Genomic DNA, 13,663 nt, shown 5'->3' on the forward strand with positions numbered 1-13,663 from the left:
GCAACTTCTACATTTTCCTCATTATCACCCCTCTGTACTTCTAGAGATAAAGTCACAAAAACAGCTGGGAGAATTAAGATGATGTCTGTGTTAATGTTTATTAAGATAAATCTGCTTTACAGTGCGAGGAATTCAATCTGTTATTTCCTGTAACAAAAATAGTCATGATTACATTTGCGTGAAACAGAGATGAATAAAAGAGATTCTTAATTGAATAAACCCACAACTTTAAATTACACCTTAAATATTTCACTTTATACTGCTTTTAACACTCATGCCAAATTTTACTGAAAGCATTCAATCATGTATGGGCCAGGAAAATAAATGAGGTGGATTAAGGGGAAATGTGAGAGAAGCAAAGTAACAGAAAGAGAGCGAGAGAACCGCCCAACAGCATGTCTGTGCAAATTGATGAATGCATATTGAGCCACTGAACAGCAGCCTGAAATCTCCCTAAGCTTATCATTTATTAACCCTTACTGAGCTCAAACAGGTTATTATAGGTAGAAAGTCCTTTATCTCCCATCAGGATGATTGTGATGCATCTCTGGTGTGTATGTCAAAAGGACAATCATCACCCAAAGGTGTAGTAGTGCCTGGATAGAGAAACATAGATTATGACACATAAATAAACACAAACTCATCCAGCTTTTTCTTAAAACTTTTAATTCTCCATTTTAACTTTCAAATATTCCTTAATGTGCTGTGTACTCACCATATAAATAATAACAAAAACCCTGGCCATGGGGTAACGTCTGAGAAAGATTCCTAGACGTATACTGGAGAAAACATAAAAAAACCCACTCACATTTTAATACAATTGGGAAACAAAATACATTTAGCACACACACACACACACACACACACAAAAAGATTTTAAGGGACTCAATTACCTGAAGCGGTCAATGGTGCTGGCCGCTTCACGAACCTTCCCATATACTCCTGTGCCCGGTCCGTCTGCATCATTAAACAGGATTGGTGTGCTCCTCTGCCTAGCACCTATACACACAAAAAAAGTCACACACAATCATGTTGGATTTCAAAGTATAAAAAGTTAAAGCTGCAGTCCGTAACTTTTTTTTGGTTAAAAATGATCTGAAATCAACATTTGAGCAAGTACATAACCAGCATATTTGAGGAAGTACATAACCAGCCAGTGTTCAAAACCATCGCCTTACTTTAGCCCGATTCACAACGGTTAGCTTATAATCATGTTTTCTAATTTGAGTGGTACGGGTAGGTTTCCACGGGAAATTCGAGCATGCTGCCGCACCGTTATGTCACGTCTGTAAACATAAAGAAGTTGTCCCGGCTATCGCATGTGAGGATCATGCAGGTGGCTGATCGTTTATAGCCTTTTCTCACAGGAGCCAGAATAATTAAATGTATCATTTTGATGGCGGATTGTAATCCATAAAGGATTATGTGTTTATGAAACACATGTGAATGAAATTAAATTATATTCCAGTTATAAATGTGCTTCTGATTACAGATAGCCTGGGATTACAAAGATTAGTATTTTAAAGGGGTCATATGATGCTTTTTTAAAGATCATTATTTGGTGTGTTTGGTGTAACAGAATATGTTGACATGCTTTAATGTTCAAAAAACACATTATTTTTCAAATACTGTACATTATTGTAGGTCCTCTATGCCCCGCCTCTCTCAAAAGCTTCGTTTTCTACAAAGTCCCTCCTCCCGACAAGCACAGTCTGCTCTGATTGGCCAGCTGACCCAGTGCATTGTGATTGGCCGAACACCACAAGCACTCGTCGGAAATGTAACGCCACTTACCATAATCGCAGAGCCCGAAAGGGGACCAGAGTCGCGTGACAGACACAGTGATGAAGCTGGTATGTGTTTGCAGTACACAAGCCAAGGTTAAGACAGCTGACTCCACTGTGATGTGACCCCCTCTCTCTCTCTCTCTCGCACTCTCTCTCTCAATTTCAATTTAAGAGTGCTTTATCTCTCTCTTGCTCGTGCACGCGCACACACACACACACACACACACACACGGTCATATATTCCAAGAAGTAGGCTAGAATCTGTGATTGCGAAGTACAGTAAATCTCCACACTGGTGCGGTGACTGACTGCCACACGTACTCTTCAGAACATTAGTTTCATCGGTGCTGGAGCAGTGCCGACTCACAACCCACACAAGCTAGATAATTCCGCACATAGCTGCAATTCCAGGTTTTCAAACAGAGATGGCGACAAAGAGGCAAAACTTACGGACTGCAGCTTTAAATTATTCCACACACACACAAAGCTTGAGTTGAGTGGTTTGATTCAGTGTTCATTTTTGTATCATTGATACACTATAATAGTTTTTATTCATATGAAAAATTTAATTTTTATTACTAATTTGAATTAGCTTTTATTTTTTATATTTTGTGTTTTCATTATAATTGGACAAAGTTTTACTAATTTTGCGGTTTTATAATTTTAGTTTTAATTGCAGTTCAGTTAATGATTATAACCCTGGAATGATAAAAAAAAGTCCCATAAAATCAGTCCTTCTGGAATTTCCCATCATGCAGTGCACTGACCTGGTCCCTCCATGGCAGCCATATTGATGTGTGAGCTGCTGTTCTGACCACCCTGCAGGCTCTTTAGTTGCTGTCCCAGCCTCTCCAGCTGAAAGACCAGGGAGTTCTTCTCTGTGCCCAGGGCTTCTAACATGGTCTGCTTCTGAATCAGTGTCTCTGTCAGCTGGTGCAAACGGCCCTCCAGCTCCGCCTGACCGCTGTTGCTCAGAGCCTTATTGGTCAGCTAGCAGAAGAATTGTAAAATTCACCATACAATTTCTGAAAACTTGGAACAGGTGCACAGATGTTTCTTTTAAAAACATTTTATTATAAAACCTCAATTGCTATTCCTCATAAATTTGTGTCTTCGGGGTACCTGGTTTCTAAGCTTTTGGATCTCATCTTCTCTGTCTTTGACGCGACCGTGAAGGGCGGTTTTAGTGTGATGATGCTCTTCCTCAATGTACTGCAGTTCCTGCATTAAAATGTATCAACATTCACTCATTATTTAGAATATTCTTCTTTTTAAAATAAAACAATGCAACAACCCACAATATACCCCCTCTAAAAACCTGGATGTGCTATCTCAGGTTCACTCTTTTCTCTCTCTCTCTCTCTCAATTATGTACCTGTTTGGATCTCTCCAGTTCTGCCTCTATTTCCTGTTTGGCTCTGATCTGCTGGGCATGTTGTTCCTGTACTTCTGCCAACTGTTCTCTCCAGTTTTCTGTCTCTGTGAGCGCCTGGGTTTCCAGATCCTAGAGGAAACACAAAGAAAATAAAATAAGCAGAGTGATGTTTGTATCTGTGTTACAGCTGGCTAATATATATATATATATATATATATATATATATATATATATATATATATATATATATAAAATATATAATATATATAATATTCTTATTTTTTACAAATAAAGAAATGTAACAAACCACAATATACCCACTCTTTCTTTTTTTTCTCTCTCTCAATCACGTACCTGTTTGGATCTTTCCAGTTCTGCTTCTATTTCCTGTTTGGCTCTGATCTGCTGGGCATGTTGTTCCTGTACATCTGCCAGCTGTTCTCTCCAGTTTTCGTTCTCTGTGAGTGCCTGGGTTTCCAGATCCTAGAGGAAACACAAGGAAAATCAAATATGCAGTGTGTGTTTATATCGGTGTTACAGCTGGCTAATTTACATATAAAATATTCATGATATATTTCCAATGATTTTGCTGTAAATATTTTGATTTTATTCATATTTTAATTAAGAAAAATAAAACACAAAAATATATACAAAATATAAACGCATAAAAGACATATGATGTCTTTCATAATAAAATATTTTAGCATAATGTGAGTAAATAATGCTATTTGTTTCTTGTATTATTATAGTGGTGCATATAATTGAAAATAACTAGATCTGATTTTTAGTTGTGTTTATTTACTATATAATCAATGCATGTTTTCTACAGTTTACCAACTAGAATTTTAATAACATATCAAACATTTATTATATATTTCCAATGATTTTGCTGGAAATTAAAATGAAGCAACATTGTAAATATTTTTGATTTTGAAACTATTTATTCATGTTTTAAGTAAAAAAATAAAATACATTAAAAAAAATCTTAAAATATTCTAGCAAGATTAGTAATTGTTGTTATTGATTAATATGTATTATTATAGTGACTCATATAAATGAAAATAATTCAATCTAATTTTGAGCTTTGTTAATTTAGTGCTGTAGAATTACCAGTTTTACCACTTATGGTCTTTACTTGCAAAAAACACTAAACTCTGATCCTTCAGCCTTTAGTAATTTAAAAGCAAAGGCACAAAAATATGAATACACACACACACTACATATACAGTGGGTACGGAAAGTATTCAGACCCCCTTAAATTTTTCACTCTTTGTTATATTGCAGCCATTTGCTAAAATCATTTAAGTTAATTTTTTTTCCTCATTAATGTACACACAGCACCCCATATTGACAGAAAAACACAGAATTGTTGACATTTTTGCAGCTTCATTAAAAAAGAAAAACTTGAAATATCACATGGTCCTAAGTATTCAGACCCTTTGCTGTGACACTCATATATTTAACTCAGGTGCTGTCCATTTCTTCTGATCATCCTTGAGATGGTTCTACACCTTCATTTGAGTCCAGCTGTGTTTGATTATACTGATTGGACTTGATTAGGAAAGCCACACACCTGTCTATATAAGACCTTACAGCTCACAGTGCATGTCAGAGCAAATGAGAATCATGAGGTCAAAGGAACTAGATACAAGATAGACATTTTTGGCCTTAAATCTAAGCGGTATGTGTGGAGAAAACTGCTCATCACCTGTCCAATACAGTCCCAACAGTGAAGCATGGTGGTGGCAGCATCATGCTGTGGGGGTGTTTTTCAGCTGCAGGGACAGGACGACTGGTTGCAATCGAGGGAAAGATGAATGCGGCCAAGTACAGGGATATCATGGACGAAAACCTTCTCCAGAGTGCTCAGGACCTCAGACTGGGCCGAAGGTTTACCTTCCAACAAGACAATGACCCTAAGCACACAGCTAAAATAACGAAGGAGTGGCTTCACAACAACTCTGTGACTGTTCTTGAATGGCCCAGCCAGAGCCCTGACTTAAACCCAATTGAGCATCTCTGGAGAGACCTAAAAATGGCTGTCCACCAACGTTTACCATCCAACCTGACAGAACTGGAGAGGATCTGCAAGGAGGAATGGCAGAGGATCCCCAAATCCAGGTGTGAAAAACTTGTTGCATCTTTCCCAAAAAGACTCATGGCTGTATTAGATCAAAAGGGTGCTTCTACTAAATACTGAGCAAAGGGTCTGAATACTTAGGACCATGTGATATTTCAGTTTTTCTTTTTTAATAAATCTGCAAAAATGTCAACAATTCTGTGTTTTTCTGTCAATATGGGGTGCTGTGTGTACATTAATGAGGAAAAAAAATTAACTTAAATGATTTTAGCAAATGGCTGCAATATAACAAAGAGTGAAAAATGTAAGGGGGTCTGAATATTTTATATATATATATATAAAATCAAAAGGCTAAAAAATATCAGGATTTTAGTTCACATCGCCCAGCCTTTAACTCTATATTGAGATTATATATTTTTGGAATTTTGCGTGTGTACCTGTATCTCTGTTCGTAAGCTCTGTATTTGGGCCTGTAGCTTTTGAGTCTCTTCTCTTTGCAGCTCTTTCTCATGACGGAGCTCTTCAAGTTCAACCCCAGCCCCAGCCCCCTCCAGTACCTCCAAACCTGAGCCCTCCTTCAGACTGCTGATCAGCTTCTCCTTAGACTGGAGGAACAACGACCATGAGCCTTCATATACTTATCAAACAGAGATAAAAAGTGACATGAAAATAAAGAGAGACAATGAGACCTGTAAGATGCGTGAGGCTTTGTTTTTGTAGTCCTGCAGCTCCTGTTTGGTGTACTCTGCTGTGGATCGGGCGCTCTTGACCTGTTGAAGTAGTTCCTCAGCTCTCTGTTTCTCTTCTGTCACCCGACGCTCTGCGTTTGTTAATGACTCCGCCAATTGCTGACGCTCGGTCTCCACCTTCGCCAGTCGTGCTGCAAACTCACTCTGTGAGAAAATGACATGTAATTAAGATCTACCAGGTCCATCGTTTTATCTCTAGACAATGCTTACTGCATAAATCCCTATGACACCTGTTAACTCGCCTGTATCTGTCTGTAGCTCTCCTGTTCTCTCTTCACTGCTGCTTCTGCGTCTCTTATTCTGTCCTGTAGTGTCTGTAAAGCCTGAGACTGAAGACTGCTTCCCTCACTGTGATCCTGAAGAATCCTAAAATATAAAAAACAGCAAAAGAGGTTGATTCATTCAGATAAGAGAAAATATAGATTATAAAACGGATAGTTCCGCTCCTTGATTCTGATTGGCTGAGCCACGTTCGAAGCTGTTGTAAATGACTCTACAAACATACACGGCAACCACTTTGTTGCAACCACAACTGATTCTGAGGAACTACATTGTTTGGTGGAAGAATACTGTTTTTATTAATATCATTCCACTTTATTTGCTTTGTTTTATTTTGTGAAACCGTACTACGTATATGGAATAACCATTTTATAAAAGCAATAAGCCCCGTGAAGCCGTGGTTTACAGTGAATTTATAACAGCTAAGGGACTTTTAGGCACTCCGCTTCACGCCGTGCTTAATAACGCCGCTTAGCTGTTATAAATTCACTGTAAACCACGGCTTCACGGGGTTTATTGCTTTATCAACTCATCTCAAACTAAACAAGAAGTGTTCTTCTGCTTCCGTGAATTGTCAAAGAAACTCACCTGATCCTCTCATTCTGAGCTTCCTCCAGGGCGGAGCTTCGGGCCTTCAGTATCTGATCTGCCTCGTCCAGTCGTACTTTAAGGACCGCCAGCTGACCATCTTTTGCAGACAGGGCTTCTGTGAGGTCATCAACCTGTGCCCTCAGCTCTCGAGCCGCGCCATCAACGCGAGACTGGTCCGAGTTCCACTTTTCAGCACGAGCCCTGGCAAGGTTCATCTCTATAAAAGTAGAGGAAATAATCATTTAATGGCTTCCTAAGCTTTTGTACTCATTTTACCATTATACTCATAGCAGTGCTATTACTGTTCATTAAAACTAAAACTATTAAAAATTGTTTTTGTTAATTGAAATAAAAATCTGAAATAAAATATATCCTCCTGAGAACCAGAAATAAAAAACTTTGTGAATTTAGTATTTTTTCATGTCACTACGTTGTTTAGAGCATAAGAAAAAAAATTGTAAAATAACATTTTTGAAAAATTATATTTTATTCATAAGTTATGCTAGGTCCTCTGTAGAGGACACCAGGACTCAGTTTTTCTAAAAATAAAATGACAAGAGTAGACATGAAAAGGAAAAAACAATGGGTTTTTGTTTTAATCGCCAATCAATTTTTAGGTTTCAGGATTTTTTTATAACTAACTTTGTTTAAGGATGGTTCTCAACTATGTTATAAAATATATAACAAAATGATTTGATATACCATTTTGATTTATGCAATATGTGTGTAGAAATTCCATAAACTGGTTTTCCCATTAAGCACAATGTTATCTATACATTGTATCTAATTTGCATATTAAAGTGCTGTTGGGACAGCATGTTGAAAAAAGAAGTGTAATAATGGGAGTAGTCATTGGCCAGATTTTCATAATAATATCTAATATTTCATAAGAATATTGATACATAATTTGTTTTCCTATTCAATTCTTTTGTCTCCCAAAATGTATAATAAACATGATTTTAGTCCTGGTGTCCTCTACAGTGGACATGTATGAAATTATGTCCTGTTTCATAACAGAAGGTCATATTTTGATTTGAAACCCCATAACATTTTCCTGAGATGTTGATTTATGACAAACAATTTGAAAATGAATCAGATTTAAATTATAATTACAAAATATTATCATATTTCCATAAGGATGTACAATTGTATCACTAAATTAATGTCAGCCATTTTTAAAAACCAAGGAGAGGGAGTGGTCATGGTGAAACAGCCAATAATTTTGCATCTCTGGAAAGCCCTGAATGTGGTCTGTACAGGACATCCAGACTTAAAACTGTGACGTGTGAGGTCTCAGAGAAATTCACTCAAATATAATGTCCACTACAGAGGCAAAAACTCCATAGCTGGGTCTCAGGAGGATATATTAGATGAAAAACTAAATTACTAAAAACAAAAAAAAAACTAAAAGGAGAGGGGAAAAAAAGAATTATTCTTTTGGCAACTAACCGAAATAAATTGCTTGGGTTGAAGTACTAAAATTAAACCTGAAATAAAAATAAATTACATTTAAATAGAAATATTTTAAACATTTTTTAAAACTAATAAAAATGAAAAAAGCACATAAAAAAATTAATTAAAAAGTTAAAACTGAAAAATAAATCTAAAAGCAAAAAAAAATCTAAATATTAAGAAATACTATAATAGTATATAAATTATACTAAAAACACATTTATAGAATACAGTTCAACAAACAGGCTCACTGGCTCACCCTCCTGCATGTTTTTGGCTCTCTGGATTACAGAGGCCATTTCCTGGTTGAGAGAAGAGACTTCACTGCGTAAAAGCTGGTTCTCGAGACGAAGGTTGGAGATCACCTGCTCTTGGCCCTGCTGCTGCTGCTGCTGCTGCTGAAGCTCTTGAGGTGTGATCTCCAGTGCTGGCTGGGCCTCTGTGGGAGCATCCAGCCCTGGATTCAAATTCTCCTGAACATCAGCTGGACAGAACATATAAAATAAGAAAGTTCAAAGAGGATGAATTACATGCTATCAAAACAGTAGTAAAGGTGTTAAAACACTAATTATTTCATAACACCGTTTAAATACAAACTTTAACAGATCTTAAAATGAATATTAATTTTTGATACTTTAACACTGCTGTGCTTTAATTCATTTATAGCATTTAAGTAATTGATTTTTGTTTTTACTTTAAACATATATTTGACAAAATAGTTAAAATAGTACACATGCCATTTTAATATACTATTATAGATTTTGATTATATTTTGAATTAGATTATTTGTTCTCAATTTGCTTCTATTTTTTTATTTTATAATTTAATTAGTAATTTAGTTTTAGTAATTTTTTTTTTTTTACATTTCGTCTATATAGTTTTGATTATTTTATTTCTGCGATGACAAAAATATTACAATTTCTTGCTCTCAGATAAATTCAATGAACCTAATTATGTATGATGTAGGTTTTGTACCTTGGCTTTGGTCTCGAGTGGAGCCATCCTCGGTTTTAATGCTGTGTGAACTGTTCGAGAGCGAGCCGAGGCTGGAATTTCTGGACAGGCCCTCAGTGGAGGATGGGGTTGCAGGAACAGAGGGGCCCATCTGCAGGTCGCCGGTCACAGAAATAGGGGGCATCTGGGTCTGAGCTGACCCGCCTGTTGGACCCAAAACTTTAGACACCGTTTCTCTTCTGACCTCCTTTATTTCGCTCTGCAGTGGGTCCGAACTATTCAAGAAGTCAAAGAGCAAATCATCGTTTACTTCTGGCTTTTTGGGTCGCACAAAGTTGGATGATGCCTTGCTGCTAGAACCCAAAGGCGTGGTGCTGGAGACATTAGCTGTACTGGCCAAAACCGTGGCATTGGATTTCTTAATGTTCCCAGCAGCTGTGGAGATGAAAGCCGAAGTTCCATGGGATGAGGAGGAGATGGAGTCCCTGTGCTGTTGGGTGGAGCTGTAAGCCGCAGAGTTGTACTGGATCGAATCTGTGGTGTCAGGGCTGTTGTAGGACAGGGAGGACTTCTGAGTGTTTGTTGTCAAAGCGCTGGCTGCACCCTGGTCCACTTTATTGAGGAAGTCCTCTGCCTTCCCAGCAAGATCAACAAACCAAGACATCCTGAGATCCTCTGGAAATGAAAATATGCATGCAAGAGATGTTAAAGTGATGACAAGACTGCTAGCCCGTCATGCCATTTAATTTGTGTCACCCCAGATTCTTACTTTTTGTGCTTGTAAGTAATAGTTTTTCATTTTTATTAGAAAAACAGATCGTTTTTTAACCTGAGAGACCAACATTGAAGAGTTAGATCAGTCATGTTTGACTTCTTCAATGCAAACATTAGTTGAAAACAAAACCCATCCCTTAAAGTATACTTCACATCCAGTATTTGAACCTCCTCTCATTTAAATCAATGCTTAGTCTCTAGCAAAAAAACACTTGCCTGTCAAATTTATAAATGATTAAAAAACCGGTCAATTTATTATACTTAGCATATTCAAGCAATAATTATTCATCTGTAATTTTGGACATTTCCTTTTTAGTTCTTTCCATTCCTCACTTAACGTGTATACATTTTGCGTGCAAATCCATTTAACACGGTGTATTTACACAAAACTGTCAGCTGTAACTATCTGCTACATTTCGTCTAGTTTTCGATAAAAATTACACTTGTTCATTTGCAATGTACATCTGTAAACATGACAGTACAGTGCTAAGCATTACATGGTCAGTTTCACGTCTTCTGCCCAATAACTGCAGTTAAGGTCAGATTTTTGTACCTGAAGGGGCTCCGATCTCTCAGAAAGCGGTAAGCAAATCTTGCAGGGGCATGTTTTGGGGAATATCTGGGGAAATTGTGTCTACTGGTCTCTTGATCGCTTATCGGTGACTGTTTTTTATCCTGTTACTCATTCGGATCCAAACCGACGTGGACCAGGAACTACAGAGGACCCACAACAGTCCGCCCTGCACAATGCCTGACTAGAAAAGGTTGAATGATGTTGCTGTGCCTGATTGTAATAATATAATATGATGTAATATAACATAATATAATTAATTCTTACCATGCAGCAATTTTTCATTGCCCCATTAAATGCATGGTGATATATAAGATAAAACATTAAACTCCCAGTTTGATAATATGGAAATCATATTAATTCACGGTTATTTAAAATCTTTTGCCTAATTTTGATATTAATTAAATATATGGTGAATTTTTAGTATATGATTTTACTACTTCGACATTTCATCTTCAAACTTTTAATATATATAAAAAAATTTAATTAAAAAATTTATTTCAGGTGTATTTGCTTTCTCGAATCAAAATGTTTTAAACAAAATATTTTCTCTGGGGATATTTGAATTGGTAATTATTAATAGGTTTTTACTGCATTCTCAATATCACTTTCCATCCAATTAGTCTGGTTATATCCCTTCTCTAACACAAGTTAGTTCCTTAATGACATAATTTTCTAAATTAAAATTAAAACTAAAAGAGCCATCTGACCAATACATACACAAACACATGAATTATGAAACAGTTCCTCCTTTATTCAGCCGCACTCACTCAAGATCGCTTATTTACAAGGCATGCCACAACGATAGGAGAACTGACTAAAAGACTTCAATAATTAATGATCAATAACACTTACATCAGCTCTGAGGGAGACAGATGGATATGGAAGGAAAAAAGAGCAGTAAAAACAAAACGATACATCAATTCTCAATGTTTTCTTGTCCATGGCAGACACGTTTATTTGATCATTGTCTTACATGAAACAAACTTTATATTTAGGGAGTGTGATGTCATTGTCAGACTCCCTCTCTGATTGGTCGGCTCCTCAGCCTCTAAACCAGCAAGCAGAGTTAAGCAGGACTGTCTTAGCAACCCATTACACATGGGTTGGGGGGACGAAAAGAAAACGCTTGTTTAAAAAACTTCAGAGCGTTTTCAAGAGGAACAAGGGAGCGAGGCAGACCCGATCACATTATTGACAACTAATTACAACTTAAAAAAAAAAAAAAAACAACAAAAAAAAGATTTGTGTTGTCTTTTTTAATAGTGTCCTTGGAGTCCTTCACAAGCTTGGATATAAAAGGGTCGTTTCTGAGAGCATCTGAGAGGGACAAAATATGCTGAATACATTGGTACGAAAAGGAGAATCGGAGGTAATGCATTTCTGTTCTCACGTCTGCACACGCCGTAAATAACGCAGACAACTTTTCATCTCTCAAACAGTGACCCTTTGCAGGTAAAAGACCTGAAAGATATCATTATTCATCAATATTTCCTCTTACAAACAGGTGAAACACACACACTCACACAGTCTCAGACACGCTCAGTCTTAAAGGTATGCACTTATTCTTTCTCTTTATCATACACTCTCTCTCACACACACACGTACATTCACATACTTTCTCAAACACACTCACACAAACAGGGGTGGCCGCAGCTGTAGACCCCCGGCACTGGTGTCCAATCATGCAGGAGAGGATTTAAAAAAAAACGTAGGTCAGATGAGTCCTCGTCTTTTTTTGTAGTCCTCCAGGTTGAGAGATCGGCGTGGTGCCCCATCTTTAACAGGCAATGCATTTGAACTCACTGCCAAAGACTTTGCTTCTGTGGATGATTTAAATAAATTGTAATATTTAAGACATCAGCTCATAAGATCAGAATCATATACACAACTGTTCAAAAGTTTGAGGTTTGATGTTTTTGAAACAAATCTCTTAAAAACAGTAATAGTTTACTATATTATTACTATTTCAAATAACTTTGCTTTTATAATATTAACGTCAGTTACTCTTGTGATGCAAAGCTGAATTTTCAGCATCATTACTCCAGTTTTCAGTGACACATAATCCTTCAGAAAGAATTCTAATATGCTGATTTGATGCTCAAACAAACTTAATATTTCTGTGGAAACTGTGATCTTTTTTGTCAAGATTTTTTGATGAATAGAAAGTCCAAAAGAGCTGCATTTATTAGAAATAGAAATTTGTAGCATTATAAATGGCTTTACTGTCACTTTCGATCAATTCAATGTGTCCTTGCTGAACAAATTATTAATTTCTTTAAAAAGACGCATTGCACTGCACTGCTTAATTGTGCTTTCCTGCTGGACATCAAGCAAATCCAAATATAGCTATTAGATCTGTGACAAACTTACCAGCATTAGGAACCTGCAGGTCAATTTTGACATCAAAGTCATGAACTTTAAAAAGGTCCTCTGAGAGGTCACTGGTTGGCTTGGTAACATCTTGGTCTTTCTGGCTAGCCTGACCCTGTATAATAAACAAATCAACCAAGTGAATTCTAGGTCAGAACAGGCTCATGTTGCTGTGGGTGTTTGTGCATTACCTGTTTATTAGCCTGCTGGCTGTTGTCTTGGCCTGAGCCTGAACCGTATTTCTGGTTGAGATGAGCCAAAATAGCGGCATGGACGGAGGGATCTCTAGCCTAAGAAAAAAAGAGAGAAAATTCATTTTCTTTTTTAAATGACTGCCCCAAAAAAGGATACACTTAAAAGCAAAGGAGGACAGTAGAGCTGACAGAAAGATTCCTCACATTAGACACCATAGTCGGTTTACACTGCCGTCTGGTGAACGGATCCATCTGCTGGTTCTTTGAGTTCTGACCCTCTGCCTGAAACACAACCAACACATTTCAGATTCCAGAATGTTCTTTAGGAGAGTAACAGCTCCAAAGGTAACAGGAACACCTACCACCAATGCCTTCTCAGACTCCACAATGTTCCAACTCCGATTTCTCTGGTTGATATAGCTGAAAAGGAAAGAAAGAAAAAATGATTATGAAGAAGTTAGAGGTTTGGGATCAGTAAGATTAA

At 37.0% G+C, this 13,663-nt stretch overlaps 2 protein-coding genes across 4 annotated transcripts in view; both read right to left on the reverse strand.

The window, feature by feature from the left end:
- Positions 1–79: 79 nt before the first annotated feature.
- Positions 80–10,762, reverse strand: LOC107585491 (golgin subfamily A member 5-like). Of its 2 annotated transcripts, none has more exons than XM_016272522.1 (13): positions 10,595–10,762; positions 9,289–9,942; positions 8,573–8,797; positions 6,859–7,078; positions 6,234–6,357; positions 5,932–6,135; positions 5,680–5,847; positions 3,163–3,291; positions 2,910–3,008; positions 2,555–2,777; positions 894–999; positions 716–779; positions 80–596 (listed from the first exon to the last, which is right to left on the reverse strand). In XM_016272522.1, exons 2-13 carry the CDS (start codon positions 9,929–9,931, stop codon positions 516–518), a joined length of 2,286 nt encoding a protein of 761 aa, XP_016128008.1. In that variant the 5' UTR covers positions 9,932–9,942; positions 10,595–10,762; the 3' UTR covers positions 80–515. The 2 variants fall into 2 exon arrangements, with proteins under 2 accessions (XP_016128008.1, XP_016128009.1); XM_016272523.1 differs by lacking the exon at positions 3,163–3,291 and adding an exon at positions 3,517–3,645.
- Positions 10,763–11,345: 583 nt separating this feature from the next.
- Positions 11,346–13,663, reverse strand: part of LOC107585492 (RNA polymerase-associated protein RTF1 homolog) — an 18,582-nt gene continuing 16,264 nt past the window's right edge. For both annotated transcript variants that reach the window (XM_016272524.1, XM_016272525.1), the window contains 5 exons: positions 13,542–13,599; positions 13,384–13,461; positions 13,177–13,275; positions 12,986–13,100; positions 11,346–12,435 (listed from right to left, as the gene is read on the reverse strand). In XM_016272524.1, coding sequence (XP_016128010.1) covers positions 12,329–12,435; positions 12,986–13,100; positions 13,177–13,275; positions 13,384–13,461; positions 13,542–13,599 — 457 coding nt within the window. In that variant the 3' untranslated portion in view covers positions 11,346–12,328. The remainder of the gene's footprint in view (positions 12,436–12,985; positions 13,101–13,176; positions 13,276–13,383; positions 13,462–13,541; positions 13,600–13,663) is intronic.

Source organism: Sinocyclocheilus grahami, unplaced genomic scaffold (assembly GCF_001515645.1).
Source record: "Sinocyclocheilus grahami isolate Dianchi unplaced genomic scaffold, SAMN03320097.WGS_v1.1 scaffold71.1, whole genome shotgun sequence".
NCBI lineage: Eukaryota > Metazoa > Chordata > Actinopteri > Cypriniformes > Cyprinidae > Sinocyclocheilus > Sinocyclocheilus grahami.